At 38.2% G+C, this 15,180-nt stretch overlaps 1 protein-coding gene across 3 annotated transcripts in view; it reads right to left on the bottom strand.

Moving 5' to 3' along the window:
- Nucleotides 1-15,180, bottom strand: part of LOC6620133 (acetylcholine receptor subunit alpha-like) — a 76,948-nt gene that overhangs the window by 55,175 nt on the left and 6,593 nt on the right. For 2 of the 3 annotated variants that reach the window (XM_032717346.1, XM_032717345.1), the window contains exons 2-4: nucleotides 11,624-11,932; nucleotides 6,282-6,326; nucleotides 2,987-3,096 (exon numbers count right to left, since the gene is read on the bottom strand). In XM_032717346.1, the coding sequence (XP_032573237.1) occupies nucleotides 2,987-3,096; nucleotides 6,282-6,326; nucleotides 11,624-11,863 (395 nt within the window). In that variant the 5' untranslated portion in view covers nucleotides 11,864-11,932. Of the gene's footprint in view, nucleotides 1-2,986; nucleotides 3,097-6,281; nucleotides 6,327-11,623; nucleotides 11,933-15,180 lie in introns of those variants that run through there. The other variant, XM_032717348.1, reaches the window with a different exon arrangement.

The raw sequence follows: 15,180 nt of genomic DNA, 5'->3' as shown, positions 1-15,180 counted from the left end.
ATTGTTAAAACTAAACAAAATCTATTGCCCATCGGCAAAAGTAGGTGCGAGTGAAGTAAACGCAAATCCCCAACTACCTGTATATTCCGATATACCCATTATTCCATTTGTCAGCAACATAAATTCAGTGACTACTGTACAATTATTCAAATTAATACGACATAAGCTCCTGAGACGACATACATACATCTCTCTCACGATCGACGTCACCCTAGTTGTAAACATTTCACTCGCCTTTACCGTCGATAGCAAACATAAACAATTTTATACCCTTCAATAGTACGTTGAAAAGTATGTAACAGGCAGAAGGAAGATATTCCGACAATATAAAATATATATATTTTCTTGATCAAGATCAATAGCCTAGTCGATCTGGCAACGCGGCTGCAATACATAATATATTGGGGAACGATTTGCAGATTTTTTATTAAGTTAACATCATTTTACGATTCCGTTCTTCATGTGAGGTTGGAGCTAATTGATGAGCTGCAAAAAACATTTCGGAAAATCCTGAGCGTGCTTGAAGATCTTGATTTGGATGAAATTGAAAGCCATTTGAGTGAGAAATATGATGATGTTCTCGTAACGCTTAAATCCTCAGTTTTTAAGGAGATTTTTTTTTTTTTTTTTTTTTTTTATGCGTATTAGTGAGGAACCGTTCAGGAATCTTCGTTCCTTGCCGTGCTCTACTCGACTCTGGATCTCAACCGCACCTCATAACATCTCGATTCGCATATACGCTTCAACTTAAAGGGACAAAATCGGCAGCTTGTGTCACCGGAATAGTGGATTCTAGTTATGAAACAGATGGTTCGTCAGAAAACATTTCAATGCGATCTCGAACGCCTAAGTTCTCGACCAACATCACTGCTGTTGGTGTCTGCAATATAATTGAAAGTCATCCGTCCTTGATTATTGGCCTTAACAGCTTAAATATTATCGTTCTCAACGCACGGATTGGCGCCAGTACCTTTTACGAACAGCTGTGTATCGGCCAAGTCAAGCTTCTGCCAGGATTGCCGCTAATGCAAGAGACGCGGTTGGAACGGATTACACACACTCCATTACTGATTAATACCTAGAACATTAACGGAGAAGCCAGTGCTAAAATTTCGTCGAAGAGCCTCTCTTGAAAAATCTACGCACACTAAAGAGTAAGGTCAGCCATCTAGCTCACATGCCTCGCTTTCACTCTTTGTTGACCTAAAGGTCTTCGTCGAGTATGAGAAGTCTTCGTTGGATTCAGTGACCGAAACCCAATCAGCGTACCGGGGCATCATACAGTCTCTGCGCCTTAGGAATTCTGTTGAAAGCCGCGATTCCAGCGGGGGCAGTATGTTGGGCCAATTCCTATTATTTTTATTTGTTTACTTGCTAACTTCGGAGTCACAATTTAGAGGCAACTCAGCTGTGGCATTTTCTTTTCTTATCTAAGCTCCCCTCTCTCGCGAGCTTCATCACTTCTACTCTCGCTTATGAGCTCAACAAAGAGTTTTTCCTGTTTCTTAGGACACTACTTGGAGCATTTTTTCGAGGTTTAGAACAGTTAATTTGGCTTAAGACTATCATTTTTGAGGTATTACATATTTACCAAACATTCCATTTCGACCTTCATACTATATCTTACCTCAGTACTCATGTCTACCAACGGTTGTGCGAAGGAATTTAAAAAATCGTCCAATACTTTCTTTCTTGATATTACATTGGGGCATACAAGTCAAGTTATTGTTTGAGACTGCGATTTCGGCTGCATATTAAACATTTTGGGTACGAATAGCGTTGATGGGCGCTTGATTAAGCAGGGTCAAATGTTTAGAGTTATCGATCCAGGCTCTCTTGAATTTTTTTTCAAGAGCCAGAGAGCGGAAAGCTCTACAGCCAGCAATCTCTTCTACGCAAACAGTGACAGCCGACAACTGTATGTGTGCACACATATGCTCATGCATAGTAAATTTGACAAAGTATGCCCTTTACTTTACAAGTTCTTAGCCTTTAAATCTGTATTATTTTCGATAAATTCGCACCATGTACTAAATTCTTGTTTTGCATAGCCTTAATGTTATAATTATTTGAATATAGCATAATATCACAAAAGCAGTATACATAATATCACAAAATAAATTTCAAAAAATGGCTTTATATTAGTGTAAAGTCAGTCAAGTATGACTGTTAGTCATAACAGTATTCCGCTTGCGACGTGTGAAAAACTAGAGTAGACATTGTCTAGTAAATATCGATTATTAGGTGCATACGACCTCACATGGTGCCGCCTCAAGAAATCCAATTTTTATAAATATTCACTTTTAACTATGTATGTTTGTACTATTTTTATGAAATATATTTTTTAAGATGTGTTTTCTTTTCTTTTGGCCCGAAAATCGCTTAATCTATATTAATATTATAACCACAGGGTTCATACGGGGAGACGGACATTATCAGGTCGTTCCGCTAATGATCCTTATCAAGAATATAAAACGTTGTACACTTATACTTTAGGCGTATATATACAAATGATCGCAATTTACTTTATGCTCTGCTTCTGGCGGACTTTAGTGAAATGACTATTTGCTTTATACTTGCGTGTGCAATAGCTTGGCCTTATATTTTGGTTATTGGCTTGAAAAGACTTTTATACTACTAAATATACAAGATCGTGATGTTCGCTCAAACATTTTCAGACCTCAATCCTCCAATTTTTTCTTTAAGACAAATAGATAAATAAGTTTTAATCTAAGAAATTTAATTTGACCCTTAAATGCATTTTAAGCATTTAACAAAAGATGTATATGTATTGTTATAATATAATGTATAATATTGGATTAATGGCCTGTAAGAACAATCTTAAGATCTAGATGTATTCAGTTCAATACTAGAAATAAGCTATTATAAATTATTAATCTTATCTGACTTACAACCCTGATCATTTTGAGACGTAATGAGACTTATTAAAAATATTTTGGGGTAAAAAAGGTATTTTGTTACTCACTTATTATAAAGGACAATATCCGGTCTCCATATATGATCTGAAGGAACATGCAGCATATGAACTCCACCATATTCTTTTGGCTCCCAACGAAGTTTGTAATCATACCACGACTGTCAAAAAGAAAATTACAAAGCACGTAAATTAATTACATAATCGATTATGTAGCGAAAAATAAGTTTTTGTAAAACAAACTCAGTGACATGAATCATTCTAATGAGATAAAACCTTCTTGATTTTGAGACGAACCAAACATTTTTCTAAACTGTGGGAGTGGCAGTTTTGGGCAGGATTGGGCGTCATTGGGCCTCGCCCACTCAGTCAAAAAGTTTTTTGGCAAATCAATAGAAATTTACAAGACTAATACAAATATGAAAAAATACCAAATAGCGTCAAAATTGCGCTGCGTCTGTGTCTCTGGAAACTGTATACTGAATCTCAACTCTCTAGCTTATACAGTCCCTGAGATCTCGACCTCCATTCGGACGGACGGACGAACATGGCCAGATCGACTCGGCTATCGATCCTGATCAATGTTATAGATACTTGATATAGTCGGAAACGGTTCCTTCTGCCTGTTACATACCTTTCAACGAGTCTAGTATACCCTTTTACTCTACGAGTAACGAGTATAAAAATAAAGATAACCAAGTTATCTTTTACATTTTGCAAGTTAACTTAAGTTAACGCCGCTACGGCGAGCGTATGAAATACGACAACAACGGCATTCTGCGACCGGATGTCGTTACGTAGCCGGCAGACACAGCATATTTGCAGCATTCTAGCTCTTAAATTGAATTCTTGCATATGGGTATTCAGTTCTTTTCTACCCTCATAAGCAGCAGCACTTGCTCTGCTCAATAAAGAGCTCTTAAAAGTTACTCCGTCGTGTATTTATTGTGAAGCCACCGGCTTGCGGAAACCGGCGTAAAACTGGAAACTGGTTAATTTGCACGCGAATTTGCCGCAACAAAATGAATCAGTTACAAGTAACTCAATTGGTATTCTACCCAAGAACCTCTGTGTAATTATTATATTATATACCTAAATTAATCGGCCGATTCGCAAAGTGAGACCGCGACTAAGTTGGAATATTTACAACGAACAAATTTAGGAATTACTGGCGGCTGGGTGACCCGACTTACTCCCCCGTTGGAAGCGTGGTTTTCAACAGATTTCCTTAAGGCGTAGCAGACACAGCTTATTCACTGCCCGCTTCGTCAATCCTGTTGGTATCCTCAGCACAGCAGCTCGACTAAATCTTTTAATACTGCCCGCTGCGGTTGTAACTGCTGATGCTGCGCACACCTAGAGCTTTTTGCAAATTATATTATGCCGCGGGACTGCGGACTGTTCCTCGTTATCCCGTTGGTCGAACATCTCGGCGAGAAAGTGTTCCAGCAGATAACTGGGGATAAGTGTTGTGCAGAGCGGTTCCGTTGCATTGCTACGTGAGCTGTCGGACAAGTTCAACGATTATATTCGGGCACTAAATGGAAACTCCGCGATCTCAAACTCTAGCTACTCGACCAACATCACTGCTGTTATTGCCTTCAATATAACAGAAAGTCAATCCTTGGTTATTGACATTTGCCGCTGGCACCCCAAAATCAACTGCCGAGGGTCGGTCAAGTCAAGTTTCGACACGGCTACAATACTTGACTTGGCTGTATATTATGGGAGCCTGCTGTCTCGTACAAAATGCAAACATCTACATGCTTGCCGAAAACAAAATTGTAAAACAATTGTATCTGAAAGAATGCAAGTACAGAACGCAACCTCGCTAATAATACTACAAATACACGTTAATAACAGATATAGATGGAAAACACTGGTCAGCATGTGCTGAAAAAAAAACAATTAACATAATAAAATGCAAGGCAACTGTTGTCGCAAGGACACGTTGGAATACCAACAAGTTGGATGACAGCCAAGCCAGAACCGCAACAAACCAACCACTTACAACTATTGAAAACCTTAACACACAGGACATACTTGAATATATAAAAAACGAACGCTACAAGAAATACCTAACCAACATCACAAAAAACATCAACTTGGAATCAAAATCATCGTAACAGCTACTTTTTTTAACTTTAAAAATTTGTGGATCTCACGAAGAGACAAAATAAAAATCACACGGCTCAGACTCGGACACACACAAATAACACATAAGCACACCTCGACCAAACCCAACAGACAACCTGGCCGTTCTGGAACGACAACCTATCACTGGAACCACTGTTGTCCACAACATTATTTTCAATACCAACCCAATAGAGAAAATCCAAATCCATAAATTCATTAAAATCACCAATTTTTACCATATATACCATATATAATGTATAATGTAAACAAGGAAACAACAAATATGGTATAAAATATTAGCTGAAGGCCTCTCTAATTAATTCGCTACCCCTTCATTTAAGTGAATGGTTAGCTCTTTATAAATAAATAAATAAAGCTTGTTGATTCATGATGTCGAACTGGCCACGTCCTTCTTTCCGTATAAACTCCTCGATCTCAGGAACTATAGAAGCTAGAGAGTTGAGATTAGGCATAGAGTTTTTTTTTTTTTGTTTTTTTTTTTTATTTTTTAGTTTTGTAAATTTGAATCGATTTGCCGAGCAACTGCGACGCCCAGACTTTTCCAAAATGTGATTTTTTCATATTTTTATTACTCTTCTAAATTTGTATCGTTCTGCCAAAAAACTCTTGCCACGCCCACTCTTACGCCCACTAAACTTGTAAATTTCTATCGATCTGCCAATAAACATTTTGATACGCCCACCCTTACGCACACAAAGCGACCAAAATTGTTAAATTTTTTTTCATTTTATTTACCAATATCTATCGATATCCCAAAAAATTATGAAATTTCGCATCTTTACTAGCGTAATGGCATTTAAGGTAAAATCGTTGATATTGATAGGATCACTAGCCGTGTCGATCTGGCCCTGTTCGCCTGTCCGTATGAACGTCGAAATCTCAGGAACTTTAAACTTTAGGCATAGACGCAGCGAAGTTTCCTGACTCATATTGCCACGAGCACACTTTTGTAAAATGTTGATATAGAAATGTTTAGATTTTTCTTCGTTTTATTGTTTGCCTTGCCAATTTTTATCTCTATACTTGAAACACTGAGGGCATGCCACTCCTTTCACCAACCCACACTTTTGAACAAATTTTATTTTTTTTTCATTTTATTTAAGCAGACAGCTTAGAATTTATACTTATGTCTATTACGAAAACATGCCATTATTATTTGTGAAACATTTTACAATGTGTAATTACGTACCTGCTCAACCCAAAGATTGGTGGTCATAATTTGATTTTTTAGGTTCTATAAAAAAATGTAAGAATGGTAAGCATTAATGTACAGAAATTTTAACTTAATATCTATGATGACTCAAAAATTCGGATGCCAATGATACTCGTTAAGCGTTCAGTAAAATCAATTTTAAATATATTAAATATATCATTATAAAAATAAATATATATGTGTATATCGATCCCACATAAGCTTGACCACTTCGTGAATACGCCTATGGGCGGCCACGACTACATATTGAGAAGGATCGATGGGACAGAACTAGATTTGTTAAAGCTCTTGCAATTTAGTTCGATTGTTAAATAAATAAATGACTATAAATTAAAAAGTGATGTTAAAGGCTTGTTATTTAAGAGTCGGCTGCAACATTCTTTAAAAATTCTTGGTAAACGCGTACTGAACAATCAAGTTCCGCGGAAGCAAGTAAAAGGACATGTTTTTATATGCGTTCCGCAACTCAAAAATTAAAGACCCGCTGTTTGTCACCTACATGCATACCATACATAGAATGAAAATTTTATTCTGCAAACTCATCCGAGTATTAGTGAGGGCGTTGTCGGTACAGACATTATTTGGGTACAATGTGATACATTTAAGTCTTGGTACCACTTTGGATGTTTACATGTGGATAGCGATAAAAATGTAAAGGGTTGAGATTGCCCTTCTGGCGAGCATACTCCGGCCAAAAATACTATTGGGTTAGACAATTTAACGCAGGGTTAACAGAGAGAACAGAGCCTGCAAGTCAAACTGTAGATCCCCAACAAAAATGAAACGGATGGCCATCTGGTGCCGCCTCAGATTGCTGGAAACCCATTGCCCAAGGCTTACAACAAAACAACATAGCAGAAGTCGAGCTCGAAAAGCGAGTTTGCAGTTCTCAAATATACCAGTTGCACACTTTTATAAGCGCCTTACGAATTTGGACTTGCGGCTGTCTTTTGCGATATAAGAAACATGTAACGACTCGAACGAAACATGTAGGAAAAGCATACGACCTTTCTTCCAAAAACCATACCTACAAAGAAATGCAACTAATTGTTAGCGATAATCGGTTGTGCTTAGTCGACCAATCAAGCCACCAGGGAAGAAATTCAGTTCAGTTCAATATTCGAGTCTCTGAGGCAGACGATTTAAATTCTTACGGGCTAAATAATTTTCACACCGTAAAAATCGTGGGCTTACCCAAACAATCAAGAGCACCAAATACCCACATTTAAATGGAATTCATATTGGTATGTTGATCAATGCTCTTGAAGGAAAGTGGAACTCTTCAAAGTGCATGCTTGGGTGGGGACTACAAGGCTCTGTCAGAGCCAATACCGCCTTTTCTATGCAGCACTGTCAATGCAACTGGAATAAATTGATAAAGCCATTTCGTCGTCTTTGCGTTTCGTTGCATCGATGAGGGTATAATAGATTCCACCTGCACAAAGGTTGAGGGTCACTATGAAGTCGGTCTTCTTTGGCGCGGTACCAAGCCTCTCCTACTAGAAAGCTTTAATACCGCTTTAAAAAGACTAAACTCTCTAAGAACAAAAATCAGGCGAGAACCTGATTTATTCACTAAGATGGAGCTCCAAGTTAATAACTTGCTAGAGAAAGTCGACTTGTCCACTGACGACATGATTAATCAAAGGAGCGCTTTGGTACTTACCAATATTAATTACCCACAACCCAAATAAGCCGGAAAAGGTAAGGATTGTTTGGGATGCAGCAGCGAAATCTCAAGAAAAGTCTCAACGATTTTATGTTCACTGGTCCCGACCTATTGAAACCGCTCACAGACGTTTTAGAGGCTCATCGGGTTGGTAATGTGGATGTTTGCGGAGACATCGCTGATATGTTCCAGCAAATATACGGAACTGGAAGTCTTGAAACATTTACAGGATAATCCGACAGGCACGCAAACGCAAAGTCCTCAGATTTGCACGAATGAAAAAAAAAACCTTCTCTCCGAAGAAGCACACCCAACGAAACGAGACGTTTTGCTAATTTTGATGTCTATATTTGACACTTTAGGATTCTTGTCGTGCTTCACCATTGTTCTTAAATTTATACTTAAATCTGGCGTACAGAAATAAGCTGCGATGATATCCGCTTGTATTCTGGACGAAATGGAAAGTCCTGCTTTCCCACGCTGCAACAATTCAAGTTCCACGACACTATTCTACACTACTCCATATAGCTGACACTATTGAACTTCATACCCTTGTGGACGCCAGACAGTTCGGGTATGCTGCTGTTTGCTATTTTCGCACACAAAAGGGCGACGACATTACGGTATTACTGGTTTAAGGCACTGCTTATTCCCTGGAACTTCTTGCTGCACTAGTCCACGCCTGGCTGAAAGGGTTTGCAAAACTCGTAATAGGAAAACCGATCAACAAATATATTGCACTGATACAAAGACGGTACTCTCCTGACTGACAATGGTACCGCGCAGCTTTTAATCCTTTGTAGTGCACGGAACTGCGTCGAAAAGCTTATGTAGAGTAACCACTACGTTCTTCCTTTACGCAACCATCCATCAAGCTAGATGCAAACTTGATTTGTGATGTTATTGAAAAATAACATAACAGGGCTCATAGGGGATCTAAACAGATACGGTCTAAAGTCAAATGAATGTCTAAGAATGTTTAGCACCATACGTGCGCAAGTGTCGTCCTGTGACATTAAAATACCACAGACACCCCAATAAGCCTGCCCTCCAACAGTACCTGATACCGAACTTACAAAGAAAAAAAAAAAAATAATAATTATAATAGCAAAAAACAAAAAACAAAAAAAAAAAATAAAAAATATAGAAATAAAAGTACAACGTAAGAAAAAGGAAATAAAGGAGACAAGTAATCCATACAAAATTGTCTATGAGATAAAAAGAAAAATAAGAATAACATTTCACCCGCTAATGACTGGACGTAGGATAAAACAAAAACTCATAAACACACATAAAAATCTTGTACGAAAGAAATTACCAATTTCAATTGTATCACCAACACCAATAAACACGCATACGCTATGTGGCATTGTGATCACACACATACATCTTATTCGTATTTTGGCGAGTAAAAAGCCTATGGTTTGTTATTAATTTGCAATTAACTATTGGAAATTTTCCATTGTGGACAGCACGTGTTGCCAGGTGAGCTTTTGGGTCAGCTGATGAACAGGCGTATAAGCCGTCAGTGCACGAAGCTGCACGAACATCATATGCTGTTACATTCACAGGATTACAGCCTATAATCGGATGTTCTGAAAAGCACATGCTTAGGAATTTAACCGACTTATTCAAACTATGTAGACAGCACTCAACTAATGTACTTTCTTTCAGAAAGAGGTCATAAATGTACTACTAGAGGTATACTACCAGATGACAGATGACCAGTTAACGAAGCTAGACGATTTGTTGCACTTTGCAACTGTTACAGAAGATTTACTAAAACTTTTTTCAGAAAAATCACTCCCCTGAAAAACATACTTACAGTCGGTGCACATTATAACACATTGTTGATATGTTTATGAAAACCAAAATACGATCAGGCAAGAATGCCGATGCGCCGTTCAAGCGACGACACACAATATAGAATAGTGGACGGGGACTGTCGTCCCTACAACCCAAAACTGCGACGTATACCACTATATGGCGAGCGTGACATCGAAACATACTGCAACGATAACTTTCGAAAACTAAGGCAACAATAACTGAGTGAGTAGAGGGTGTGAGATGGAAAAAGCGCTGACGAGTAAGAAATAAAGCGAAAAAGTGGCTATTGCTCACTAAAACTTCAGCGCCTGCATGGTCGCCCGCTCAAAAATTTCAAGCTCAGATCGACTATCTGATAAATCGTACAAATACCAATATCAACACTCACTCAGCTTCAAAAAGCATTATCAATTCTAAAAGCAAAACAAGAGAGAATGCTATAGTCGAGTTCCCCGACTATCAGATACCGGTTACTCAGCTAGTGGGAATGGAGTAGTAGAATCTGGAATAAAGTTGGGAGTCAATTTTCTCCAGCTGGTCAATTGTCATTTTAATGATGTTGTCAGATAATGGTCCATTAATTACAATCGTTACTACCTTAGGCGCGAATCGTAGTTATATTTAAAAATCGTGATATATGGGGCCATTACACCTATTCAGGTGTCGTCACGCGCTCGAAGTTGCCTTAAGCTACTGCACACCATGAAACCCGAAGGAAAGGGTGGACCAATTTGTGGCAGTACGTTCGGTTTATTCTGAAAGAAGCTGAGTTGAACCTCGCACACTAGCAACTATTTAAATTATCTCACCGCAGTGTGTCGTCCAACTTTTCGAGCGACAATGAAATCTGCATTTTTAACGGTTACAAAAGTTACAAAAGCGAAGGCAGTATCCCAGACACATTTGGGCTAACATTTGGACATGTTAAAAAAAAACCTTAAAAATACTAATTACATCGATTGACTACAATATCTGATAGTCGACACCAGACCAGGAAAACCATGTCTAAACTCAAATTGATTGATATTTTTTTATTTGTATGTAAGTTTCTATCGAATACTTATTGCCGAACAAAACTGCCACGCTGAAACTTTTGAAAATTTTTTAATTTGTTTCTCATTTTATTCACGAATATCTATCGATATCCCAGAAAAATTATGAAATTTCGCGTTTGCATATCCACCAGCTGAAAAACGGGTATCTGATAATCGTGGATGTCGACTATAGCCTTCTTTCTTGTTTTAAGCTTAATTTAAACTTAACTTTAAACCTCAAACGGTTCTAAATTGTCATAGCATTTTGCTAAGAAACAGCAAACAAACAAACAAATTTACCTAACAGAGCGATACATATATGATAATGTCCTAGCACTAGGCCTACTAGATAACACCAGCAACCGAAGGCGACTAAAAAGATTTCATGTACTGGACCTGCCATATATGTAGATTTGCAAAAAGATAAAAATATGTAAATATGTATATATATGGATTGAGCTCATTGGAGCTTAATTCATCCGGTGATATTAGTTTATTGTCTACCAAGACAGATTGCAAATAAATAAAAAAAATAAATAAATAAAAAAATAAAATATAAAAAAAACGTAACAATTATCTCGTCTTATCTTGTTTGTCCATCGCTCCTGCTCCCAACAACTTTGATATTATACCCAAAAGGGTCCTTATAGTTTGGCAGTTTTTAAAATAAAATCTTAATGTTAAAATAAGGCTTTTTATTTATTTTCAAAACATTTGGAAATATATTATATTTTAATTTATATTTTATACTCTTTAGTTTTAAAGTTCGTGCTAACACTTTTACTTACCACATCTATAAGCTGTGAAAGTTTTAATTTAATGCAAACTTTTAGAACATCTGTCGTATTAACAACAGGTCTAACTAATTTGTTGTAGTTGCTTAAAAGGTCATCATATAACCGTTTTGCGTCCGGGTTTCCGGCCACTGCTCCATGTACCATGAGTGCAGAAAGTATCCAAGCTCTGAGGGTTCCGCCCGAAGACGGCTTTCTAATAAATAGTCTTAATATTTCAAATAAAAACTTCATTGTGCTGTGGTCTCCAACTTTAAATCCCTTCTTAGAATACGTATAGTTTATCGTCTTATTTAGGGTGTCCTAAAAACAGAAATAAGCCAAATATTAATGTAAAAATCAACATATTAATTAACATTAATTTATTTTATATATATTGAAAAACTAGATTCCCGTTACTCAGCTAGTGTTGAAGACTATGAAGACATTCCTCAATAGCGCAACTTGGTGTTGGTTACATTTGTTGTAACTGTAATTGTAATTTTCAGGTTTTTAAGAGGACGTGGAGAGTTTTATACCCGTTACTCGTAGATTCTAGATTCGTTAAAAAGTAATAACAGCAGAATGAAGCGTTTCCGACCATATAAAGTATATGTCGCAGCGTTGGCATTTTCTTGCTCCTGATCTTCCATATTGGCAAATAAACCTTTCGAGTGAAGCGAATTCCAACCGGCGTGCGCGATCGTCTGTATGCAACTGATAGTATTTTCTACGCATTGATGATCTATCCTTTACACACCCTAGCTGGACTACACTTGGCGACAGCGCGACAACGCCGTCGCCTCACTCGTAACGGTACTTTGGCGCCAGTCATATTCTACGTTGTAGTCAAATTCTAAGAATGACCTCACAATATACCAAACTCATTGCGCAGCTGCGTCTTGCAAGCGCAGTGGTCAAACCATGTTAATAATGTGACAGACACGTAAAGTGGTCAAAATACATTCGTAATGCGACATATATATATTCTTGATCATGATCAATAGCTGAGTCAATCTGGCCATGTCCGACTGTCCGCCCACAAACCGCTACTACCAGATGATGAAGCCAGACGATTCGTTTCATTTTGCAACTATTACAGAAGATTCTTTTGAAATTTTGCACAAAAATCAAGACACTTTAATAGGCTTTGAAAAAAGTACGTCCCATTTAAATGGAAAAGCGTATGAAATGAGGCCTTCGAATATCTTAGAAGGGAATTAATGTAAACTACTCTTTGGTTATCACATTAAAAATTTGGTCACCTTGCTGCTAAAAAATGTATAAAGGATTCAAAAAGAAACTATTGGTTCCCAGATATGAAAAATTAAAAACACTAGAACTCGTGTAGCAAACGCTATTTGGACCTATATAGCCGACCAAAACGACTTATTTCTGACCGAGGATCTTGCTTTACATCACTAGAGTTCTTGCCCTACCTTCAAGAACGTGACATAGAGTAATCAAGGTGGCTACATGTGCACCTCAAGCCACTGGGCAAGTAAAGAGAGTGAACAGAATCCTAACCCAATGTTTTTGGTTTTTGGATTGGTGTAAGTTATTACATAGACTATAATTGGTAATTCTATTCATAGTAGTACGCAAGAATAACCTAGCATTCTATTATTTGGTGGTATTCAAAAAAGGCCTTATAGTTGATGAATTATCAGAATATATTCAATATAAGTTTAATTAGGAGCAAAAATTACTAGATACTATCAGTTCAAATGCTAATAGGAATATACAGCACTCACATCATAATAATGAGGAATATTTTGCGAAGAAATATAGAGGTCCTTTGGAATACAAATTTGGAATATAATATTGATACAACGGAGTTAAAAAAAAATTGCACGTATTTGAAAATGACTGTTATGAAATTACAGATAATTGTCAACTAACGCAATTACCATAAATATTCTTAATTTTTGAGATTAAAGCATTGGACAAACCTTGTATACCATACCATAGCATTATTATTGTAGATCGAGGACGATCATAAGCCTGTGTATAAATATAAAATACTAAGTAACACTAATTTCTTTAGATTTAATTGTAGTCTTAAGAACAAACGATAGCGTAATCGATATCGAGGAGTTTGCATCAAGGGCTTGGAAGAGAAACAACGTGAATAAAAAACAAAAAAAGATTGTTACAAATAATAACACTGTTGGGATTTTGTGCTGAGTAATAGTTTTATTTAAGGATAAGAAGGTGATTGTGGTTTTACACATTATTATCGTTAGCAATGGAATAGAAAGAAGAACCTATGGATTAAACTTATGGATGAAAGTCGTCTTCAGTTTGCCCAAAAATTCTTCTGGAAAGCATCTAAGATGAACCGCTTCTTGTGGGGAGCCAGACAGAGCCATGTACTCTGCTTCTGTGCTTTATAAGGCAACCGTCCGTTGACTTTGGATCTCCCAGGATATTGCCGCATTTGCAAACTTAAATGCAACACCTGTGAAAGATCTGCGATCGTCAATGTTGGCGGCCCATTCAGCATCTGCGAATATGAGATCGTCTACTTGAAACGATACGATCAGGATTCCGTTTTGTTCACGTTTCAAGTAGACGCATTGGTGGGCCGCAAGTGGCTTAAGTTTCTTTAAGTTGCCTTTCCAGTTTTTTTTACCATTGCACTATGGTCCAGGGGTCGTTTTTTTTTTTTGGCATAAAGTCTAAATTTTTATGTCAATATATCGTCCTTAAGCAATTATTTTCTAATAGAAAATTAATAATATAAATAAAAACCAAAAACAAAATTGACCGAAAGCTTCACTACCAATGCATTGGTACAAAAACTTGCACACTTTCTCTTCTTCTACTTTGCTGATAATATTTCTTGGAATTCAGGAAGAATCTTAAAACTCCTCACAAATCTGTATGCAGGCGACAGCCTAGCTACAGTGAAGACGGCTGCGATGCAGTAAGAGTCAAGAGAGACCGTGAACTAACGGTACCGCGCTGGACCTTGGACTGGATCCGGCTAAGGGCACGGAGGTCGAAAGGTAACGGGGCGGACTTTGGACATGCAAAAAGAGGACGCATTGTGAACTAACAGTACATTAGTTGGACCTTGTTCCCGAGCTGGACGTGCGCAAAAGGGGGAATACCGGGATCCCCGCAGCCCATAAAGCGACGGGGCAAGTGCAGCTCGAGGCAATCAGTCACAACACGCGAGGAGCCGTACGTACGCGAGGATAGTCAAGGCGCGACCGGCGCGAAACGCGCGGTCAGGACGCGGCCACTTAGTCGCGCAGTCGGAACGGAGTCTGAAGGCGTAGGAGTAGATAGTTAGTGAACCAGACCGCGCGTGGAAGGAGGTAGTGAGACGTAATGTACAAAGATGGAGTTTGTGAGTGAGAACGCGCAGAGAGTTGGTGAAGAACAAACAGTGGAAGCGTCAGGCAGAGGCCCCCATGACATGGAAGGAAGAGCAGTGCAAGTGGAGAGTGACCAGGAGCACCTGGCGTGTCTGAAACGGTCAGTGGTCGGCAAAGGTCGCCGAGCGTTGCCTCAACCCGTGGACGATACACCCTGCTCCATAACATAAGCCCGTTCCAGCCGGC

The sequence above is a fragment of the Drosophila sechellia genome, chromosome 3L, assembly GCF_004382195.2.
Source record: "Drosophila sechellia strain sech25 chromosome 3L, ASM438219v1, whole genome shotgun sequence".
Taxonomy (NCBI): domain Eukaryota; kingdom Metazoa; phylum Arthropoda; class Insecta; order Diptera; family Drosophilidae; genus Drosophila; species Drosophila sechellia.
Note: the sequence above shows the minus strand (reverse complement) of the source record. Positions and strands in the feature narration are given on the sequence as shown.